The sequence below is a fragment of the Myxine glutinosa genome, chromosome 6 (assembly GCF_964187855.1).
Source record: "Myxine glutinosa chromosome 6, kmMyxGlut1.1, whole genome shotgun sequence".
NCBI lineage: Eukaryota > Metazoa > Chordata > Myxini > Myxiniformes > Myxinidae > Myxine > Myxine glutinosa.
Window position 1 is genome coordinate 179,195,815 of NC_136266.1, and position 24,430 is coordinate 179,220,244.

The following is a 24,430-nucleotide window of genomic DNA, read 5'->3' on the forward strand; positions in this document are numbered from 1 at the left end:
CACACACACACACACACACACACACACGCCATAAACCAGCTCGCAGTACCAGTGTTCCAATATAGCTGCGGAAAAATAAACTGGCCCCAATCAGAAATCAACAAGTTAGACATCAAAACAAGAAACTCCTTACCATCCACAAAATGTTTTCCAAAAACCAGTGCATCCTGAGAATGTACCTGCCAAGACGAGAGGGGAATGAGCGGCCTGATGGAACCCAACCAAGTGCACAGAGCGACGAGTGCAGGACTAGCTGAGTGTGAAATGCTCAACAGACTATCGGATGCAATTTGTAAACAAACATGAACACAATAAACCTGAAAAGGTATCCCTAACTCACCTTCAAAGAATTTCCAAAAACAAACAAAAAAAAATACTGCCACATCAATTGCAAAAAAGACTAAAGAAATGTATAAAAAGAAATATCAAGAAATATACACCAACCGGGAGAATGACAAAAGAGCAGGAAAATACAAAAGAGTAATTGGACAGAGTGGGGATAGACAAAGAAGGCTCATTGGAATGGCGAAGAAGAGGTCAGCTCAACTGGAAATGAAAATGAATGAATCAAAATAAATTCCCAAGATCAAGGACACTACACCATTGGATTTAAAAAGATGGCGGGACTGAGTCAGACGTGCAAGTGTAGATTCTGCAAGACAGAAACAGAAAGTACGAGTCACCTGCTATTGGGATGCAAAAAACTATTATCAGAACAACTTTACACACAACGGCACAACAAAGTATGCAAAGTGATTTATTATCAAATCTGCAAAAAATTAAACATCCCAGAACCAGAAAACTAATGGAAACACGAACCAAGGGCAATCATTGAAAATGAGGATGTCATGCTCACGTACGACCTGATGATTCCATCGAGCGTGAACATAGAAAATAAAGCATTGCGTCCGGACATTGTACTCAGGAACAAAAAGAAAAAGACAGCATTGATGATTGACATATCAGTACCCAGCGATTTTGGCCTAAACAATGTAGAAATCCAGAAAATGACCAAATACCAGGACCTCAAAAATGGGACCAAGAGATCTTGGAAGCTGAAGAGCATCAAAATCGTGCCAGTGATAATTGGACCAACAGGAATGATGAAGAAGAACCTCACTATAATTTAAAAAAACCATCCCCGGGAATATTACCACAAATGAACTACAAATGGAGGCAATCCGGGATTTGGTTACGATCCTGAAAAGAGAACTTGGAACAAAACTCTGAAAAAGTTGAACAGTTTGGTCCATGAACTATATGATCCCTTACGGAAGAGAAGATGGATACTTTGGGTCCTGGGAGGACTCCGTTCCACCTCCTGAAACCCGCAAATGGAGATAACAACCAACAACACACACATAAACACACACACACACACACACACACACACATACACACACACACCGTTTTGCAGCTTCGGCTTGCTAGCAATGACACTGGAAATAAACATCAGTATTGATGAAACAGGCCTTATTAACAGCGCTGTATTGTACAGTGTGAGAGAGGTGGAGAGTAGAATGCTGTCAGTATGCATGTGTGTACACAGCAAATGACACAATCTACTGGGTGGACATGGGCTTGAGTAGCATTCACCGAGCCAAGCGGGATCAAACGTGGAGAGAAGACATCATTACGAACGGGTTGGGTCGTGTCGAGGGCATCGCCGTCGACTGGATCGCAGGTGAGTGTGTGCAGCAGCCCGGGAAAGTTTGAATCAGGTGTGCTGGTGATATGGAGGTGTAGCGGAGGGATTGATACCAAATGAACGTTCTATTAATCTGTGTCTTCCTGACATACGGTTTTCCAGACATACGGTTTTCCAGACATACGGTTTTCCAGACATACGGTTTTCCAGACATATGGTTTTCCAGACATACGGTTTTCCAGACATACGGTTTTCCAGACATACGGTTTTCCAGACATACGGTTTTCCAGACATACGGTTTTCCAGACATACGGGTTTCCAGACATACGGGTTTCCAGACATACGGTTTTCCAGACATACGGTTTTCCAGACATACGGTTTTCCAGACATACGGTTTTCCAGACATACGGTTTTCCAGACATACGGTTTTCCAGACATACGGTTTTCCAGACATACGGTTTTCCAGACATATGGTTTTCCAGACATACGGTTTTCCAGACATATGGTTTTCCAGACATACGGTTTTCCAGACATACGGTTTTCCAGACATATGGTTTTCCAGACAGATGGTTTTCCAGACAGACGGTTTTCCAGACAGACGGTTTTCCAGACATACGGTTTTCCAGACATACGGTTTTCCAGACATACGGTTTTCCAGACATACGGTTTTCCAGACATACGGTTTTCCAGACATACGGTTTTCCAGACATACGGTTTTCCAGACATTCGGTTTTCCAGACATACGGTTTTCCAGACATTCGGTTTTCCAGACATTCGGTTTTCCAGACATACGGTTTTCCAGACATACGGTTTTCCAGACATACGGTTTCCCAGACATACGGTTTTCCAGACATATGGTTTTCCAGGCATACGGTTTTCCAGACATTCGGTTTTCCAGAACGTTTAATTTCTTGTGCTGATTGGCTTTATCAATGCAAATTGATATTGTAAAACAAAACTTTTATTTGATCAGTAAAATTTGGCTTCATTGACTCCAAAGTTTGTGAGCCCCATTTGCAGCGACTTGTGTCACAACAGATGCAGAGAAAACACAATTTGAGGCATTGATTGGAAATAGACAGATGGTCCATTTCCCTGCCATTCTTTGCTCTCTAACTGTCTGTGATGTGATGACAACCTTTATGGAATCAACATTTCACATTGGCAGTCTAAACTCGTACCTGCGGGCAGATTGCGATGTTAACACCTCATGGACACATATAACACCTTATGGACATCTGTGTCCTCATGGACACAGATTGCGATGTTAACACCTCATGGACACATATAACACCTTATGGACATCTGTGTTCTCATGGACACAGATTGCGATGTTAACAGCTCATGGACAAGCTTGAGACACTTGCAGAGGTACCAGCAGTATGTCTTAGTGTATTTTATGGTATTTGTTCTTACAGAAAACATCTATTGGATTGACCAAGGTTTTGACGTTATTGAAGTAGCCCGACTCAATGGATTGTTCCGGTTTGTCGTCATTTCCCAAGGCCTGGACAAGCCTCGTGCGATAGCTGTGCATCCATCCAATGGGTGAGGATAAGGACAATTCAACCTTTTCATGACATCTATGCAATCCCCAATGGTCATCTTTCTGCCTTTTTTTGTTCGCATATTGTGATGTTGTTGTGGAAACTTAAAGGTACATATTTTAGGATTTAGTGTGTTGCTATATAGGGAATCTTGTATGACTTTATTTCCCTCTGATGTCAAGCATGTAAGAACACACTGACATTGCTGTGTTTAAACATAACTGGTACACCCACTTCCTACGGGAATGACAGGAAGGGTCATGTTATTATCCTCTCTGGGGTATATAGATTACAGTAGATCTATGCTCGGGCCTGTTAGTCTGCGTGATGAGCATATAATGTCTCAAGCGTGTCGGGTTTCCTCCCCTTCAGTTTGGTGTTAAACAGCAGCAGCGATTTGCTTCATGAACCACATACCTTCAAGCACATTTTGAATAGAAACATGAACTACTTGTGTCACTCTTTAGGTACCTGTTTTGGACGGAGTGGGGACAAAACCCACGTGTGGAGCGCTCACTTTTGGATGGCTCAGAGCGCACTGTCCTCGTGAATTCCAGCATTGCTTGGCCCAATGGAATCTCCATTGACTATGAGGTACATGGCTATTATCAAAATCCTCTCTATCCTTATATTTGTGATTTTACATAGCCTCATGATGGAAGCCGTGTACAGCCTTAGAATGGAGGTCCTGTAGCAGCCTTAGAGTGGAGGTCCTGTAGCAGCCTTAGAGTGGAGGTCCTGTAGCAGCCTTAGAGTGGAGGTCCTGTAGCAGCCTTAGAGTGGAGGTCCTGTAGCAGCCTAAGAGTGGAAGTCCTGTAGCAGCCTTAGAATGGAGTTCCTGTAGCAGCCTTAGAGTGGAGGTCCTGTGACAGTCCTAGAGTGGAGTTCCTGTAGCAGCCTTAGAGTGGAGGTCCTGTAGCAGCGTTAGAGTGGAGGTCCTGTGACAGCCTTAGAGTGGAGGTCCTGTAGCAGCGTTAGAGTGGTGGTCCTGTGACACCCCTCGAGTGGAGGTCCTGTGACAGCCTTAGAGTGGAGGTCCTGTGACAGCCTTAGAGTGGAGGTCCTGTAGCAGCCTTAGAGTGGAGGTCCTGTAGCAGCCTTAGAGTGGAGTTCCTGTAGCAGCCTTAGAGTGGAGGTCCTGTGACAGCCTTAGAGTGGAGGTCCTATGACAGCCTTAGAATGGAGGTCCTGTGACAGCCTTAGAGTGGAGGTCCTGTAGCAGCGTTAGAGTGGAGGTCCTGTAGCAGCCTTAGAGTGGAGGTCCTGTAGCAGCCTTAGAGTGGAGGTCCTGTAGCAGCCTTAGAGTGGGGTCCTGTACCAACCTTAGAGTGAAGGTCCTGTAGCAGCCTTAGAGTGGAGGTCCTGTAGCAACCTTAGAGTGGAGGTCCTGTAGCAGCCTTAGAGTGGAGGTCATGTGGTAGCCTTAGAGTGGGGTCCTGTGGCGGCCTTAGAGTGGAAGTCCTGTAGCGGCCTTAGAGTGGAGGTCCTGTAGCAGCCTTGGAGTGGAGGTCCTGTAGCAGCCTTAGAGTGGAGGTCCTACAGCATCCTTAGAGTGGAGGTCCTGTATCAGCCTTAGAGTGGAGGTCCTACAGCATCCTTAGAGTGGAGGTCCTGTAGCAGCCTTAGAGTGGAGGTCCTGTAGCAGCCTTAGAGTGGAGGTCCTGTATCAGCCTTAGAGTGGAGGTCCTGTATCAGCCTTAGAGTGGAGGTCCTGTATCAGCCATAGAGTGGAGGTCCTGCAGCAGCCTGAGAGTGGAGGTCCTGTAGCATCCTTTAAGTGTTTGTCCTCTACATGCCACGTCATCATAAGGAATGCTGATCACAGGGCATCATTGATGTGTCAATATGAAACATAAATGTTCTAACTGTTCTCATTTTCCTACTGGCATCAACCACATTGTGTACCAATGCTTCAATAATAAATGCTTTGTTTTTGTTAAATTGTGTGGTATCAGGTGGTCACACATTATTGGGACCAACATATTTTACTGTTTTTATTCATTTGGAAATCGCTTGCTTGCGTGTATGTGTATTATCAGAGAGGAAAATTGTATTGGTGCGATGCACGTACTGACAAGATTGAGCGAATTGACCTGGAGACGGGAAAGAACAGAGAGGCGATACTTTCAAGTCAGAACACGGACATGTTTGCCGTCTCCATCTACGGAAATCACATCTATTGGAGTGACAGGTCAGGAAAGTGAGTGGTCAGTGACAGGTAATGCAGTTGTGAACTCAAACTCGTGTTCACAAGTGAAAGAAATGAATGTTGAGTATGCATTGCACCATACATTTGTTTGCATATTTGGCTGATTTTAATCTTGTATGCAATCCATCTGTGCTTGGCTACTTCATTATTTTTATCTACAGGACACATGGAAATGGGTCGATAAAACGTGCCTCTAAAGATTCCACCGAGGATGTGATAGCTTTGAAGACTGGCATTGGAGTTCAGCTAAAAGATGTGAAAGTCTTTAGCAAAGACAGACAAAAAGGTTGGAAAGGAACTTTATTGTGTCTCTTTCACTAACTGTTTGACCATTGTTGCATTACAATGAGACTTTAAAACGTAAGTTCTGCTTTATTGTACTGCTTGAAACTATGGTATAACGAGGTATTGAGACTTAATAACTTAAGTGGCTTTTGAACTGTGATTTTTGTGAATTAACTGAGTGATTTTTGTGAAAAGCTGAGGGAAGGGTGAGTGTGGTTGGGGTAGGAAGAGAAGGGGGAGGGAGTATGATGGAGGTAGGGATGAGTGTCCCGAGTATGGAGAAGAGGAGTCGGGTGGTGAGGGTGTGGGTGTCCCCAGGAAGGGGGAGTGAGTGGAGAAGGAGTAGTGTGTGTGCGAAAACACACACTGGGCTAGGATAAGAGGCTAAGGCAGTGGGTCTAGCAGGTCAGCCCAGGCAGCGCTGCTGATTGGTGACCAGAGAATCCCAAACTGATCAAAATCGTACTGGCTATGACAAGCGGGCAGCGGTTCAGCAGCAAAAAGTCCGGATTGGTAGTTTGAATGTGGGATCGATGGAGGGGAGAGGAATTAAGGTGGTGGAGATGATGCAGAGAAGGAGGTTGGAAGTGTTGTGTGTGCAGCAGACCAAATGGAAGGCAGATAAGATGAGAAGGTGGGTAGGAGGATACAAGCTGTTACACGGTGGGGATGGAAGGAGTAATGGCGTGGGAATAATCGTATCAGAAGAAATCATCAAGCAGGTGGTCAGAGTGGAAAGATGGGAGGGACGGATAGTTATGGAATGGGCGGTGATACAGAGGCAAATGGTGTGTGTTATGTCAGTATATGGGCCACAAATGAGGGCTGGGGCTGGGGCAGAGGCACAGGAATTCAGGGATGCACTGGAGAGGTTGATGGTAATGTTTGAGATGGGGGTGATGCTATGCTTTGGGGGGGGGGGGGGGGGGGATCTTTAACGTGCACGTCGGAGAAGAGGAGCCAGGTGAAGAGGAATGTGTTGGTGAATTTGCTTGGTGAATGAGGAATAGAGAGGGTCAAGAGCGGGTGCAGGTGGTGGCGAGGAATGGGATGGCCAAAGTTGGTTCCTTCTTTCAAAAGTACGAAAGCCACAAGATTACCTATAGGAGTGAATAGCATGGATCAGACTTTTATTTGGTGGTGGTAAGGAAGTGACAGTTGTGGAGGGTTTAGGATTGTAAGGCAGCGGCTTGAGATCATGTTACCATCTAGCACAAGCTTGTGGTGTTTGTAGTACTGATGAAGAAAAGGGGGGTGTTTACGAACAGGAGGTGGAGGAAGTGGAGGGGAAACATCATTGTAGAGTACAAGGAGAGGATGAGGGCCGGGTATGAGCAACTTAGCGAAGAAGCAGAAGGTTTGGAAGAGGAATGGCAGAAGTACGGTGAGACGTTTAGGAGAATTGCAGAGGTTTTGTGTGGAAGGACGTCAGGAAAGGGTGCATCGTCGAGGGATAGAAACTTGGTATGGTGCACGGAGGAAGTAGCAAAGGCAATTGGTGAAAAGGATGTTTGGAAGAGGATAGAGAAGATCAAGGATAGAAGGAGACAACCGGAAGCAGGGTTGCTACATTTCCTATATGGGCAAAATAAGAAAGCAGCAAGGAGAGCTGTGGATAAAGTGAGGAATGATATGAAGAGGAGGAAGACGACTTTCTTGTTAGTAGGTTGCAGACAGGAACCGCCCAGGGTAGTGCTACCGTCCTGACTTAGGAGCGTTAAAGTGGTGCCCGGAATCATCTTACACTTTCCGTATCAGGATTGCTGGTCTTACTTTCTGTCTCACTCAAACTACAACTACCGGACTACCTTCAATCTCTCTTTCTCGCAAACAAACACCATACACTTTTCATCATACACTTTTCCTCTCTTTTATGTAAGGCCTGGCCTCGATGAGGGCTATACAGTCCGTGCCTGGAGCCTCCAACATAAAAAGGTGTACAACAAGTTGGAAGAGGATGGTGTGAAGAAGATGATTTATAAATTGGATTGGGGCAGGGAAGAGGATAGTAAGTACATGAAGGGGGCGGTGGTGATTAAGAATGGTGGCGGGAGGCTAGTGACCGAAGCGGTGGCAGTACTGAAGGTGTGGGAAGGATATTTCAAAGAGCTGTTGAACTGGGGAGGAAGCAATAATGAGCTGGAGCTACCATGTTATGTAGAAAGGAAAGGAGGAGGTGCTGACAGCATTGAAGAGGATCAAGAACGGAAGAGCACCTGGCATTGATGAGGTGTGTACAGAGGTGATCATTGCAGTGGGAGAAGTCGGAGTCAGTTGGACAAAGAGACTATGGAATGTACAGTCACGTGAAAAAGTAAGTACACCCCATGTAAAGTGTTGACCTTTTCAACATATTTCAACATACAGCTATTTGATCTTCATTTCAACAATATTGATAGATAAAGGTGATATAATATAACAAATATCATGAAACATTTACATTTATTAGTCCATTGTATAATTTAAATATACATAAATGCAAATTTCGCATGTGGAAAAAGTAAGCACACCCTTGGCTCTAATAGGTGGTATTGCCCCCTCTGGCAGAAATAACCTCAAGTAGGCGTTTCTTATAACTGTCCACCAGTCTCTGACATCGACTGGGAGAAATTTTTACCCACTCCTCCATGCAGATTTCTTTCAGCTGTGTGATGTTTGAGGGGTTTCTTGCATGCACAGCTCGTTTCAAATCCCCCCACAACATTTCAATGAGATTTAGAACCGGGCTTTGACTTGGCCATTCCAGAACCCTCCATTTCTTTCTTTTCAGCCATTCCTTGGTGGATTTGCTGGTATGTTTAGGGTCATTGTCATGTTGCAAGTTCCACCCTCGGTTGAGCTTCAACTTTCTGACAGATGGCCTCACATTATCCTCAAGCACCCACTGGTTCAATGAAGAATTCATTGTGGATTCTATGATGGTGAGCTGCCCAGGCCCTGATGCAGCAAGGCTGCCCCAAACCATAATATTTCCACCACCATGCTTTACAGTTGGTATCAGGTTCTTGTGGTCAAATGCTGTCTTTGGTTTTTGCCAAGCATGTCTTCTGGTACTGTGGCCAAATAGCTCTACCTTTGACTCATCTGTCCATAGCACATTGTTCCAGAAGTGCTGGTCTTTGCCTAGGTGTTCATTGGCAAACTTTAGTCTTGCCCTGATGTTCTTTCTGGACAGCAAAGGTTTCCTCCTGGCACACCTCCCATGTAGATCAAATTTGTGCAGCCTCTTTCTAATGGTAGACTCGTGCACTTTGACATCAACAGTGGCAAGAGCTACCTGTGGGTCCCGTGATGACATTCTGGGGTTCTTAGAGACGTCTTTCAGCATCTTGCAGTCTGCTCTCGGGCTGGACTTGCTGGGGTGGCCTGGCCTGAACAAGTTGGCAGTTGTTTGGAATCTTCTCCACTTGTAGATGATCTTCCGGACAGTCGAAAGATTGATTTCAAATTGTTTGGAGATCTTTTCAAAACCATTCCCAGACTGATAGGCATGTATAACCTTCTTTCTGAAGGCCTCAGAGAGCTCTTTTGATCTCGGCATGGTGACGCCGCACACTTCAACAACAAAGAGCAAACCAAACTAAATGTCTGAGGTTTAAATAAGACAGGTCCCTCCAAGATCCTCTCTAACGATGTTCTAATCATTTGCACCTGAGCTGGTGCACCTGATTCTAATTTTATGTATTTGAAGTAGTTATAAATGTAGGGGTGTACTTACTTTTTCCACATGCGAAATTTGCATTTATGTTGATTTAAATTACACAATGGATTACAAAATGTAAATGTTTCATGATATTTGTTATATTATATCACCTTCATCTATCAATATTGTTGAAATGAAGATCAAATAGCTGCATGTTGAAATATGTTGAAAAAGTCAAAACTTTACATGGGGTGTACTTACTTTTTCACGTGACTGTATGTATGAGAGAGGGTTCGGTTCCGGAGGATTGGAGGACAGGGTTAATTGTGCCGAAATGGAAGGGGAAGGGGGATGTTCAATATCAGGGGAAGTACAGGGGCATTACGCTCTTAAGTCATGTTATGAAGGTGATGGAGAGGGTTCTGGATGGGAGGATAAGGGAGAGTATGGAGATGTAGATCGGTGAAGAGCAGCAGGCGGTTAGAAATGGTAGAGGAATGACAGATGGGATATTCGCGCTGAGAAAGCTGGTGGAGAAGAGGTTTGAGGTGCAAGCTGAAATTGCATTGGGATTTGTGGACCTGTAGAAGGCCTACGACACTGTCCCGAGAGAGATGGCGATGGTGATACTGAGATGGATGGGATTGCTGGAAGCAGAAGTTATGTTGGTGGAAGGGATGTACAAGGAAACGAAGGGAAGAGTTTTGGTTCGTTCTCAGATGTCTGAGGAGTTTAATGTGGACATCGGTTTAAGGCAGGGAAACTCCCTCCGCACACTCATGTTTATCATGGTGATGGAGCTGGTAAGCAGGAAGGTAAACTTGAGGGGTATTCTGGAAAGGATGTTGTATGCGGATGATCTGGCTGTTGTGGTGGAGATTGGGCGGGAGATGCAGGAAGTACTGGGGGAGTGGAAGTACAGGGGCATTTGAGAAACATGGGCTGAAGATGAGTGTGGAGGAGATGGGGGTGATGTGAGTCAGGCAGCAGAGGAAAGAAATGAATATCGGGTTGGAGGGGAAGGAGATCAGACAGAGAAATAGGTTTGAGTATCTGTGGGTGGAAAGTCAGAGGCAGAGGTGCGTATGAGGATTCAGGTGGGTTGAATGTGTGGACGAGGGTGAAAGAAGTAATGGCGGACTTGAAGATGTCAAGCAAATTGATAGGGAAGGTTCTAATGTCGTGTGTAACGCCGGCCTACCTGTACGGTCTGGAGATTATGGCACTGACAGAGAGACAACAACAAGGGCAGGAGGATTGCGGAAGTGAAGAGGGTGGATAGAAGCAGTATGGATGAATTGAGGAAGGAGATTGGTTTTCAGATGAGCTTGATGGGGAGATCGGTGAAATGGTGGCCGAGATGGGCTGGACACTTGGTGTGGATGGGGGAAGAGAGAATGGCAAAGAGAACAGATAGGTTGAGGGAGAAAATGTAGGAGGAAAATAAGTCGACCATGGTTGAGATGGGAGGACTTTGTGAAGAGGGATATCAGTCAGGTAAGGTGGATGTGGTTGGAGAATGGAGAGAGTTGGCTGAGGATAGAGGGAAGTGGAGGAGTATCGTGGTGAAGGCAGAGCAGAAGCTTGGTGCCATTGCAACTCACCTCTTATAAAGGGAAGAGAAGGGGAAGAAGAAGCACTGCTTAACAAGCCTCGGTGTATAATGGTTAGAGCATCCGCTCTGAATCTGGGAGGTTTGTGGTTCGAATCCTGGCCACGTCATATCAAAGACTTTTAAAATGCTACGCGCTGCTTCCTTGCTTGATGTTCAGTATTTTAAAAGGATAGAGACAGAAAAGCAACAACTATAAGTTGGTAATAATGGTGTCGGTTTTGATAGGCAAAATGGCCTCCTCCTGCCTCATTCCTTGTAATGGAGCTCTTATTATTTCTAAACTCCCTAAACCATCACAAATGGGGTGGATGAGACTCAGCTCAAATAAATCTTTAGATCGGATATTTGTACAGCTTTCCCAATGCTGGGATTACTCTTAATTAAAAACCACTGACTTCTCATGAGGTATGATAGAAATCTGATGAGATGTTATGACATTTATTTTAAAGAAAGGCTATTACCTTTCTTCAATCAATTATGAACCAGATTTTGGCAATTTGGTAAATTTCTGTCTCTTTTCCGTTACTTTGGTTTACAACCCTGAAGCTCCTGCTGCTCTGCATAGTTGACTTTGTTTGATTTGTTTTTGTAGCCTCAAATCATTCTGCTATAACTATATCTAGTAACATATATATATATATATATATATATATATATATATATATATATATATATATATATATATATATATATATATATATATATATACACAGTCACGTGAAAAAGTAAGTACACCCCATGTAAAGTTTTGACTTTTTCAACATATTTCAACATACAGCTATTTGATCTTCATTTCAACAATCTTGATAGATAAAGGTGATATAATATAACAAATATCATGAAACATTTACATTTTGTTGTCCATTGTATAATTTAAATAAACATAAATGCAAATTTCGCATGTGGAAAAAGTAAGTACACCCTTGGCTCTAATAGGTGGTATTGCCCCCTTTGACAGAAACAACCTCAAGTAGGCGTTTCTTATTACTGTCTACCAGTCTCTGACATCGACTGGGAGAAATTTTTGCCCACTCCTCCATGCAGAATTATTTCAGCTGTGCAATGTTTGAGGGGTTTCTTGCATACACAGCTCATTTCAAATCCCCCACAACATCTCGATGGGATTTAGATCCGGGCTTTGACATGGCCATTCCAGAACCCTCCATTTCTTTCTTTTCAGCCATTCCTTGGTGGATTTACTGGTATATTTAGGGTCATTGTCATGTTGCAAGCTCCACCTTCGGTTGAGCTTCAACTTTCCAACAGATGGCCTCACATTATCCTCAAGCACCCTCTGGTACAATGAAGAATTCATAGTGGATTCTATGATGGTGAGCTGCCCAGGCCCTGATGCAGCAAAGCTGCCCCAAACCATAATATTTCCACCACCATGCTTTACAGCTGGTATCAGGTTCTTGTGGTCAAATGCTGTCTTTGGTTTTCGCCAAACATGTCTTCTGGTACTGTGGCCAAATAGCTCTATCTTTGACTCATCTGTCCAGAGCACATTGTTCCAGAAGTGCTGGTCTTTGCCAACGTGTTCATTGGCAAACATTAGTCTTACCCTGATGTTCTTTCTGGACAGCAAAGGTTTCCTCCTGGCACACCTCCCATGTAGATCAAATTTGTGCAGCTTCTTTCTAATGGTAGACTCGTGCACTTTGACATCAACACTGGCAAGAGCTACCTGTAGGTCCCATGATTACATTCTGGGGTTCTTAGAGACTTTTCAGCATTTTGCGGTCTGCTCTTGGGCTGAACTTGCTGGGGCAGCCTGGCCTAAACAAGTTGGCAGTTGTTTGGAATCTTCTCCACTTGTAGATGATCTTCCGGACAGTCGAATGATTGATTTCAAATTGTTTGGAGATCTTTTTAAATCCCTTCCCAGACTCGTCGGCATCTATATCCTTCTTTCTGAAGGCCTCAGAGAGCTCTTTTGATCTAGGCATGGTGACGCCGCACACTTCAACAACAAAGAGCAAACCAAACTAAATGTCTGACGTTTAAATAAGACAGGATCCTCCAAGATCCTCTCTAACGATGTTCTAATCATTTGCACCTGAGCTGGTGCACTGATTCTAATTTTAGGTATTTGAAGTAGTGATAAATGTAGGGGGTGTACTTACTTTTTCCACATGCGAAATTTGCATTTATGTTTATTTAAATGATACAATGGACTACAAAATGTAAATGTTTTATGATATTTGTTATATTATATCACCTTTATCTATCAATATTGTTGAAATGAAGATCAAATAGCTGTATGTTGAAATATGTTGAAAAAGTCGAAACTTTACATGGGGTGTCCTTACTTTTTGACGTGACTGTATATATATATATATATTGTTACAGATTCGTCACTTCCGTCGTTGTGGTTTTCATCCACTGTAAGCATTTTTGGTTCCATGTACTATTATTGTTATCGTTTAAGTGAAATGGAGATAACTGTTTTCAAAAGGTAAAAAATTAGTGTTTTAAAAGAAACCGGAAACCGGATCGGGAGAAAACTGGAAGAAGAAGAGGAGGAAGAAAAAAAAGGCGGAGCAAGTGAGGTCGGGAAGAAAAGCCGAGCTGCTTTGAGGTCTCAAGGAGACGCTGGCGAACAGGGGTCACGAGCGAACTTTGGGTTTCCTGGGAAAGGGATTCCTGTGACAGAGTGGTTATCGCTTTGACAGATAAACCTGCGTGTCGGGTTTTGCGGTTGATTCCGAAGAGAATCGTTGGAGAGCAGGTATGCCTCCTGTACGGGCCCGCCACCATTTCACCTCGCTCCCGCCATTTCGCATCGCTCCAGCCTTTTCACCTCGCCCCAGCCATTTTACCGCACCCAACCGTTAGCCTGGTTTGCGAGTGTAACGTGGATTTCGATTGGGAATTTGTGTTTCTCCATTTGGGAGCCGTTGAACGTTCATACCCGAAGGTGTGATTTCAAGTCGCCTTTTGGGTGCACCGTTGCACCTCTTGGCAGCGTTGACTGTCAGCCGACTTGGATTCTGGTCTCGATTCGACATTTTTCTTGCGATCACCGGAGCGTGGGTCGACTTTGACTTGGTGCCGGGACAGTGACTTTGGGAATGTTCTTTTCGCTCACTTGGAGCACAGTGAGTTATTGAAGAAGAAACTGATGGTACCATCATAGGAATTATATGGTATTTTTGTGGTGCAATTGAAACATATTGTACTTGTGCTGTTATACTTGTGTGACCTTAATACAATACTTGTTTTTGGTAACAATTGGTTGGTGTGGTTTCACCATTGGTCATTGACACACATTATAACACATCTTTCTGCCGTGACTCCTTTCGGGGGCTCGGAGGTACACTGTGACCGGGGTTTGGGGAGGAGCACGTAACAATATATATATATATATATATATATATATATATATATGTATATATATATATATATATATATATATATATATATATATACTAGCAGATATATATATACTAGCAGAAGTACTCGCATTGCCGGGCGGGGGAGGGGGGAGGGGGAGGGGGAAGGGGAGGGGAGGGGAGAAGAGGGGGGGGAGGGGAGAAGAGAGGGGGAGGGGGGAGGGGAGGAAGAGGGGGGAGGGGGGAGGGGGAGGAGAAGGGGGGAGGAGAGAAGGGCGGGGAAGGGGAGGGGGGGAGGGGAAAAGAGGGGGGGAGGGGAGAAGAGGGGGGGAGGGGAGAAGAAGGGAGAGGGGGAGGGAGGAGAAGGGGAGAGGGGAGGAGAGGGGGGAGGGGAGGGTGATGGGGGGAGGGGAGGAGAGGGGGGAGGGGAGGGTGATGGGGGAGGGGAGAAGAGGGGGGGAGGGGAGGGGAGGAAGAGGGGGAGGGGGAGGGGAGGAGAAGGGGGGAGGAGAGGGGGAAGGGGAGGGGGAAGGGGAAAAGAGGGGGGAGGGAGAAGAGGGGGGGAGGGGAGAAGAAGGGGGAGGAGGAGGGGAGGAGAAGGGGGGAGGAGAGGGGGGAGGGGAGGAGAGGGGGGAGGGGAGGAGAGGGGGGAGGGGAGGGTGATGGGGGGAGGGGGAAGGGGAGGAGGGGGAGGGGAGGGGGAGGAGGGGGAGCGAGAGGGAGGAGAGGGTGGGAGGGGGGAGGGGGAAGAGGAGGCGAGGGAACGGGGGGAGGGGAGGAGAGGAGAAGAGGGGGGGAAGTACCCGGCATTGCCGGGCAGGGAAGAGGAGGGGAGGGGAACGGAGGGGAGGAGAAGGGGGGAGGGGAGAAGAGGGGGGGGGAAGTACCCGGCGTTCCATGTATAAACGTGAGAGGGGAGGGGGGAGGGGGAGGGGGAGGGGAGGAGAGGGGGAGGGGGGAGGGGAAGAGAGGGGGGAGGGGAGGAAAGGGGGAGGGGGGAGGGGCGGGAGGGGAGGGGGAGGGGAGAGGGAGGGGGAAGTGGAGGGGAGGGGAACAGGGGGGGAGGGGAGGAGAGGGGGGAGGGGAGAAGAGGGGGGGGAAGTACCCGGCATTGCCGGGCGGGGAAGAGGAGGGGAGGGGAATGGGGGGGGGGGGGGAGGAGAGGGGGGGAGGGGAGAAGAGGGGGGGGGAAGTACCCGGCATTCGTGTATAAACTTGAGGGAGAAGAGGGGGGAGGGGAGGGGGGAGGGGCGCGCGAATCATCGAATCAGCGCGCTGCTGTGCCACCGATTCAGATTCTGTGTATAATATTCCTCGCTGAAAAAAAATATGGATCTAAAGATGAAAGAACAAAAAACCTATGTGATGTGAATGGCAATGTTCCTCGCTGAAATGTGAAAAAACGCAATCGCGCGGCAAGGAACATCACGTGATCGCTCTGAGCGATCGATTGCAACTCTGCGTCGTGTCGTGGGCGTGGCCAACGTGGCCTCATGCTCCCAGGTGATTGGCTAACTCGAGCTCGAGAGAGCCATAATGCGCTACGTTATGGCAAAAAATATGGATCTAAAGGTGAAAGGGAAAAAAACCTATGTGGTGTGAATGGCAATATTCCTCGCTGAAATGTGAAAAAACGGAATCGCTTTTCGCTCTGAAATACGTGTGAACGCGTAACTGAGTTAATGGCGGCAAGGAACATCACGTGATCGCTCTGAGCGAATCAGCGCGCTGCTCTGCCATTCCGGTCATAATATGCCTCGCTGAAATGCGCTGAGGTAAAAATATGGTTTTAAAATATTATGAAATAAATTTTTAGGTCGACCATGTTCTTCCAGCTCAATGGCCATGTTTGTGCCAAATATCAAGTACGTGAGCCTCTCCGTTTAGGAGTCTACCGGTAACATTACACACACACACACACACACACACACACACACACACACACACACACACAAACTGTGTTTTATATATATAGATATATATATATATATATGGTATATCTAGTAACAGAATGAACTAGCATAAGTATGTGTTACATTATGCAAATGTTTGTGATATAATTCTGTTTACCATCATTGGTAATCATATTTATCATCTCATACAATGCCTATGATGACCCTACATTGTTTAAACATTTGTTTAAAATTTCCAGACTGATAAAAACAAGTCATGTATGCAGGAAAAGATGATGAGTGATCGGCTTTCAATTTTTATACGTTTGGCTGATATATTTATATGCATATCCAATATCCATTGGGGGGACTTATCTAACTGGTGTGTGTGTGTGTGTGTGTGTGTGTGTGTGTGTGTGTGTGTGTGTGTGTGTGTGTGTGTATATGTGTGTGTGTGTGTATATGTGTGTGTGCATGTGTATATGTGTGTGTGCGTGTGTATATGTGTGTGGTGTGCGTGTGTCTATGTGTGTGTGTGTATATATGTGTGTGTGTGTGTGTGTGTGTGTGTGTGTGTGTGTGTGTGTGTGTGTGTGTGTGTGTGTGTGCGTGTACGAATGTGTGCACGCATATGCCCATGTGTGTCTTCTTACACAGAGAGATCTATCTCTCTCACCCTCTGCAATTTATTAAATGGGATTAAGTGATTGTTTTTAAAGTTTTGATATAAACTCATTTTCGGGTGATATAGTATATTGTTATGAATTTTGGGTAGGGGAATATATAGATCCAGGTAGATCTGCATAGGTAGGTGCTGTGATGTCATGAAGAAGAAGAACCATTTTGATGCACAGTAAGTCAGGGACCTGTCTCGCCCGGTTTGTCGGATTAAGTGTATATCTGTGGTCATACAAGGATGGCTCTGTGATAGATAGAGTAGGGATTGTGCTAACTCCTCGGTATGTCGAACCTGTGATCATCCCGGTGTCCCGTATGGCAACACACCCATAGACATTAGCTCGGCCCATTAGCGCATACACACGAATTAATTTATTTCCCTCTCACCTGACTAGAGGAACAGACAGGAAGCGACCACGCACTTGGGCTAACAACACTGGCATGGCGGCAAACATCGAACAGGCAGGCCAAGAGCCACGCCCAGGAGAACTCGTTAATTGGCCAGGGTAGGGGCGAGTAACAACCAGGTCGCTGATTGGAGAGTAAGGAAGGTGAAGGACGAGCCACACTGATTGGCCACCGACCGACACCAACACCAAAGGCGTGGGGCGCTCGGCCAATCAGTGAGGAGGGCACAAAAGAACCACAAGAAGGAACGTGCTGATTGGAGGAGAAGCGCCGGCGACGTGCGAAGGGCGAGAAAGACGTCCAGGAAGCGGTGCGCTGATTGGGAGGGAGGTGCCAGTGATGTCGGAGGAGGTCTGATAAAAGTGAGAAGAGATCGACATTTTATCTCTTTGTTCTTCGACTCTTGGCCCCTGCACTCTTCTCTTTGCTTCTTCGCCTCTTCACCTCTGCCTGCCTCTTCCTGCCTTCCCGCATTGGAGACCCGTTCCCTTCTTCTCCTGTTGCCCTTTGCGCGTTCCTGTGCCGGCGGACCTCTCATCCTGGTTCCGGACGAGGGAGCGACTCCACGTGGATGAGTCCGGGCACGGCCGGAGGAGCGAGCTGCACGCGACCCGTTTGAGTCGCACAGAGGGCCGGTGGTACGCCAGCAGACAGGACCGAGCGGTTCGCGCCAACCAGAACCACGTCGGACGGAGCCTGACCGACCCGACATCCAGACAGATAAGACGCACCGCAGAACACAACGTTTTCTTTCATTTATTCTCTTATTTGTCCTGTTGTTGAAGTCTGTGAGTGGGATCCCAACCTAGGTTTAGTTTTTATTGTCGCATTTCCTTGTCCCGATAGTTATTGTAAATAAACCCATTTATTATTTTCCCTTTCTATTCTAAATCCCGTGTTCGTGTGAGTTTAATCACTTTGCAGGTTGAAGACTGCTCGGGACCGTCAGGTAAATCTCGCCGCTTCTTCTTCTTTTCTTCTTCCTCCCACACATAGAGTGAAATCCGCCAATGACCCGAACGCCTCAAGTAAGCTCGATTGCTATCTGTGATTTCCCGGTCTTCACCGAGGGGAATCACACGACAATATATATATATAATTATATGTACATATATATAATTTAATGTCCATTTGGCCTGTATCCAACTAACCTGCTGCGAGTAATGCCTGACAACCGTTAGTGGATTAATGTAATATAATCACTAAAATATTTAATGTAATATATTTAATAAAAGAGTTAATTGAAATGTGAGGGGTGCTGGAGAAATATTTCAAGCAAAGATGGATGGTGATGAGACATCTACCTGCATTTCCCGACAGGGACCAATGTGTGTGCACCGAATAATGGTGGCTGCCAGCAGTTGTGCTTGTTCCTCGGTGGCCATGAGCGAGTTTGCGCCTGTGCTCATGGTGTCTTGGCCTCTGACCATCTCTCCTGCACCGACTACGACGATTACCTTCTTTATTCGGAGAGGACAATCTTGAAGAGCATCCACCTGTTTGATGAGCTTAACCTTAATGCTCCTGTGCGCCCCCTGGAGGATCCTGAACACATGAAGAATGTCATTGCACTCGCTTTCGACTATGGTGGAAATGGCCGACGTCGACGTATATTCTTCAGTGACATCCATTTTGGAAACATTCAGCAGGTGTATGATGATGGCACCGGGAGAAGGGTACTCGTCGAAAGTGAGTTGCCAAGACGTTTTTGTCATTCATTACATTTACGTAGAGGATGATTGTTTCTCTCCATTTACCAATATTTTGACAATGTTCTTCCTTGTACACTAGACGTGGGCTCTGTGGAAGGTGTAGCCTATCACCGTGGCTGGGATGCTCTCTACTGGACCAGCTACACCTCGTCCACCATAACGCGCCACTCTGTCGGTCAGGGTAAATCTATCAGCTTTGACCGTGAGACCGTGGTGACCATGTCCGCTGATGACCACCCCCGTGCCTTTGCCATGGACGAGTGCCTCAAGTCCGTAATATCCTTAAAGAAGGATTGATGTTTGATGTTACATGTTACGTGTTAATTTTGCACCCAAATATTTTCAACATGATTTTTATGTATTTTACATTGTCTTTGGTATGGTACTCCAGTGGTGAGGATACTGAGCTGCTATCCCAGAAGTTACAGGTTTAAATCCAGGTAAAGGCAGCAGTATTAATCATTTGAATCTCCCGGAAGCCAAGGTAGTCTTGGGAGAGTTAACATGTACGTAGTCGGAGTATCCAAGCCCGCGAAAAAGCAAGGCTGTCCTACATCCATGGACAAAATGAGTCACGTGCTCTCAAAACAGCCATTAGGGGTAAATACTATGGTATAACTAAGGACCATTTTGAACCAAATTTGAAGTGGATTCTAGAAATCAGTCAAGCTGCCCCTTGTCGATTGCATGGGAATTAGAATTTTTGAATTTTGTTTCTCGCAAACCCTGTGGGAGCACTCAGTTTGTTTATCACGGTTCGTACTTGGATTATATTATATTGAGATTATATTATGATTCGATTATATTATATTATATTGAGCCTGGTGTTGGCTTAGCGGTTAGGGTGCCGGCTTGGGATCCTCGGATCCTGGGTTCAAATCCCTGTCGATCGCTGAATTAACGCCAGGGGGGTTCACTCAGCCTGTCATCCTTCCGAGGTCGGCAAATTGAGTACCAGTTCACTGGTAATTCCCTGTGTGTCGCAAGTGACTAACAGGGTTGGTGGCAGGAAGGGCATCCGGCCATAAAACGTTGCTTCAAAAAGGGGACCATGGTGCCCGAAAAAGGCCAACCCCTGCTTTGCGGGGAAAAATGGCCTCTGAAGGTGGTACTTGGATTATATTCCTTATGTGTCTCTGTTTAATGGGTCCGTGTCAGCAAAAGGAAAAAGGTATTGTCAGAACTCAGTTTTTACCCCATGAGCAATTTCTAATTCAGCTGTCTCATAAAAGTAGGTGTTACTTGTACTTTAACTTGCACATGAAAGATAAACAGAATGATCAAATAAAAAAAATTAACGAGTGTGCAAAGATACACAATTTGATTGGTGATGGTGGGGTCAAGCTGCCTGGCCCTGCATGCTCTCATGTTGTGTTTTCATTGGTTCCTCATAGCTACATGTTCTGGACCAACTGGAATGAGCAGAGACCCAGCATTATGCGAGCAGTGCTTTCGGGCTCCAACGTGCAGGTCATCATCGCGTCCAACATCCGTACCCCGAACGGCCTGGCTCTTGACCACCGCTCCGAGAAACTCTATTTCTCCGATGCCACCTTGGACAAGGTCGAACGCTGCGAGTATGATGGAACTCGCCGCTATGTGAGCAATTTGCCGCAAAGTACAGCTCGATTATGATTGCAAACACAATTCGTTTATTTGGAGTTGTAGTTTAGTTGGTTATTTATGGGGTAGCTTTTCGATACATGTTAGAATGTGAAATCTTGAGTGTTAGTGTCTCAATGTTAGAGCTTTACTGTAACTAGCAACGGTACCCGCTCTACGGGCGGGGCTTCAATTGGGAGGCCCAAATGAAAAGGCAAAATATCAGAAATTGAAGGCTTTTTTAGTTTAAACGATTTATATAAACATCCGTTAAATCATATCACACACAAATCATCAAAATCTAAACAGTATTTGTAGAATTTCAATAAAAGCCACATCACTGTTCATATCGGTAAATATTATTCCATCGTGTTTGGAAAAATTGGAAAATTTGGAAATTGGAAAATTGGGGAAAAATTGGAAAAACAATGTAGCCTATTTTACTCCAGGGGTCCCAGGATTACCCACCCAAAATTTCGATGCGATCGGTTCAGCCGTTTTTGCGGTACATGGGAACAGACGGACGGACAGACAGACGGACAGACATTTGGTGAATTATAGGAAGATGGGAGAATTATTTATAAAACATACTAGAGTCGTTAGGCTCCTGGCTGGGCATAGCTAAGGTGCAAGCTCTTTTTGTAATTGGAGCAACGATGTAGGTAGTTTGGTTGGAGTCATATTGATGTACCACACTCTTTATAGAGTGCTGGTGCTGCCGAAGCAGTTTGTTGGCAAGAGTTGCACTGGGTGGTTTGCCATTGCCTTCCCTGCGTTGTTTGTCTGTGCTCTTTCCTTTTAAATGCTGAGTGTTAAGCAAGAAAGCAGCACGTGCCATTTTTATATCATGGTCATTGGTACGTCTTTGAAGTTGAAGCTGAAGGGAAAGGTGTATGCTGCATGTGTGAGAAGTGTTATGATTTATGCGAGCGAGACATGGGTAATGAACATAGAGCAGCAACGAAGGCTGGAAAGGGCGGAAATGCGAATGGTTCGGTGGATGTGCAGAGTATCGTTGAGAGAGAGGAAGACAAATGATGAATTGCGAAAGATGATGGGAATAGAGCCTGTGATTGATGCTGTGAAGAGAAACAGGTTGAGATGGTTTGGTCATGTGTTGAGGAAGGATGAAAGTGACTGGTTGAGAAGAGTGATGGAAATGAATGTAGAAGGAAGTAGAGGACGGGGAAGACCGAGAAAGACTTGACCAAAGATGGTGGAAGAAGAAATGCGGGCAAGGGGGTTAACAAGGAGAGATGCAGAAAATAGGGCAAAATGGAGAAGATTGTCATGGGGACCGCAAGGTTAACCCCCACTCTTGCAGGGAAAATGGCCTTTAAATGCATGTTGTTGTTTGTTGTTGGTCATTGGTACGTCTTTGGTTTGAGAGTGGGTGGGAGATACAACACGTACTCGGGGATTGGAAGGAGGAATTTGAGAAACATGGACTGAAAATGAGCATGGAGAAGACAGGTGATTTGGGGCGGGCAGCAGAGAAAATAAGTCAATATCAGGTTGGAGGGGAAGGAGATCAGACAGGGAAATCGATTCGAGTGTCTGGAGGGGAACAGTGACCGGGGATGGTAAGTCAGAGGCAGAGATGCGGAGGAGGATTCAGGTGGGTGTGAATGCGTGGAGGACTGTGGAGGGTGTAATGGCAGACAGAAAGATTTCAAGGAGATTGAAAGGAAAAGTTCTGATGTTTTGTGTAATGCCAGCCTACCTTTATGGTCTGGAGATGGTGGCACTGGCAGGGAGACAACAACAGAGGCTGCAGGTTTTCAAGAACGACTGGATCAGGAGGATTTTGGGAGTGCAGAGGATGGATATAAGGAGAATGGGTGAACTGAGGGTGCAGATAGATTGGTTTTCAGATGAGCTTGGCGAGGAGATTGGTGAAATGCCGGCTAAGATGGGCTGGACAGTTGCTGTGGATGGAGGAAGAAAGAATGGCAATGAGAGCGGATAGGATTTGATATTAAACAAATCAATAAAGAACAAACTAGAACCAAAATTCGGACCTGAACCAAAATCAAAGTGGCTTGTTCTTGCCACCTACCCAACTCATCCACCAAGGTTTGTCATGTTGTTCACAACTTTTTGAAATATGTTATTTATCGTTTTTGGTCCTATCACTCAATGGTGAAAATATTAACTAAGGACTTTTTAAAGCTCTCGCATCCGGATCCGTTTTCGAATCTTCACCAAAATGAGATCAGTTCTTCTTTGTCACACACCCAACCTGTCCACCAACTCCGTCCGAATCCGTCCACAACTTTTTGGGATATTGTGCTATATATCGTGTTTTGCCCTGTCTCTCAATGGTGAAGAATTACTTTAAAAATTATCGGATCCAGATCCAGATCACCAACATCTCATTATTTAGTCTTTTTCATATACTCAACCCCTTCACAATTTTTTTTCCGGATCCATCCACAACTTTTTGGGATATTGTGCTATAGATCGTTTTTTGTCCTATCTCTCAATGGTGAAGAATTACTTTTAAAATTCTCGGATCCAGATCCAGATCACCAACATCTCATTATTTAGTCTCTTTCATATACCCAACCTCTTCACAAAATTTCTTCCCAATTTCTTTCTTCCCCAAAAGTTCTTCACATATACCCAACCTCTTCACAAAGTTGTGGATACATTCACAACTTTTTGAGATATATTGTTCACAGACAAACACACAAACAACCACAGACAGGGGTGAAAACATAACCTCGATCCACCTTCCATGGCGGAGGTGATTTCATCCCCAAATTGACAATTAAATGAACAGTTACAGGGGTAGTCACCAAAATGTCATCACAAATGTCTTATGATGAGAAGAAAAGAGAACTTAAAAGTTTCAACTAAAAAATGTAAACTATACTGAAATAATTGTCCGGAACGTTCGTTGATTGGGCGAGGAAGTCAAGTTTGCTATGAAAATGGGAGAGCAGGCGTAAAGCGGAGGACACGTTGCGGACTCCCAGGTAAACAAAGAAGCCTGATCAAGGCTGCAGAGCTAGGTGGACTAACATTGAGTGCTCGTATTAAAATAAGTGCCAGGTGTTCATGTTATTTAAGGAGTCGTGAACTGCGACAAAATGGGATGTGCTGTGAGACGGTGCTGATAATGATTGCGTCGCTTGTTTTAAAGAATAATTACTCTTCCTTGTTAAGAGGTCACGCGACCAGGTAGGCAGCGATGCCTAGTGAGTGTCCTGCGTGAAGAGCAGCTTTGCTAACTACCGTAGTTGATTTAGCTTCGTCTTGTACAGTACTCCAAATGGACTTACCTATGAATGAAGGAAAGAAAAATTGGAAAATTACTCAATTCGACTTATACTCGACATCAACTTGTAGGCCGAAGAATACGGTACGTGATCAATTACTTTATGACAATTCTCGGATCTCGGATAAATATATCATTGGGATTAAAACGAGAAGGAAATTTGAACCAGTATCCTTTGGCAAAACCCAGTGATTGAGTCTTGACCTGTCTAGTGTTAATTCTCAGCTATGGTAACCTTCACGACCTAGTTGTAGGGTCTTTGATGCTACCTTAGATAGGTGTGGAAGCAATCATTTTCAGTGAAAACTTTCTCAATCTGAAAAAAGGTAAACTCTATTTTGGTAAATAAAACTATTTAGAAATATATACTTTACACCTATGTCCATTGGAGCTTCTGCTTTGACCTCAAGCTTTGGGGAGACATTATTGGACCTTATGTCTAATGTACATATTTGTGACAGACATTTGTAGCTCCCATTATAGCACTCTAGCAGGGAAAATGGCCTGAAAATGCCTGTTGTTGTTGTTGTTGTTGTTGTATTATGGCACTGAATTTTCTCTCTGAAATCACTC

The 24,430-nt window shown here is 45.2% G+C and overlaps 1 protein-coding gene across 6 annotated transcripts in view; it reads left to right on the plus strand.

The window, feature by feature from the left end:
• The window catches only part of LRP1 (LDL receptor related protein 1), a 524,929-nt gene that overhangs the window by 369,330 nt on the left and 131,169 nt on the right, over window positions 1-24,430 (plus strand). For 3 of the 6 annotated variants that reach the window (XM_078780908.1, XM_078780910.1, XM_078780912.1), the window contains exons 36-43: window positions 1,550-1,684; window positions 3,067-3,196; window positions 3,663-3,789; window positions 5,235-5,395; window positions 5,566-5,690; window positions 18,581-18,949; window positions 19,052-19,241; window positions 20,367-20,571. In XM_078780908.1, the coding sequence (XP_078637034.1) occupies window positions 1,550-1,684; window positions 3,067-3,196; window positions 3,663-3,789; window positions 5,235-5,395; window positions 5,566-5,690; window positions 18,581-18,949; window positions 19,052-19,241; window positions 20,367-20,571 (1,442 nt within the window). The remainder of the gene's footprint in view (window positions 1-1,549; window positions 1,685-3,066; window positions 3,197-3,662; window positions 3,790-5,234; window positions 5,396-5,565; window positions 5,691-18,580; window positions 18,950-19,051; window positions 19,242-20,366; window positions 20,572-24,430) is intronic. The other 3 variants (XM_078780909.1, XM_078780913.1, XM_078780911.1) reach the window with 1 other exon arrangement.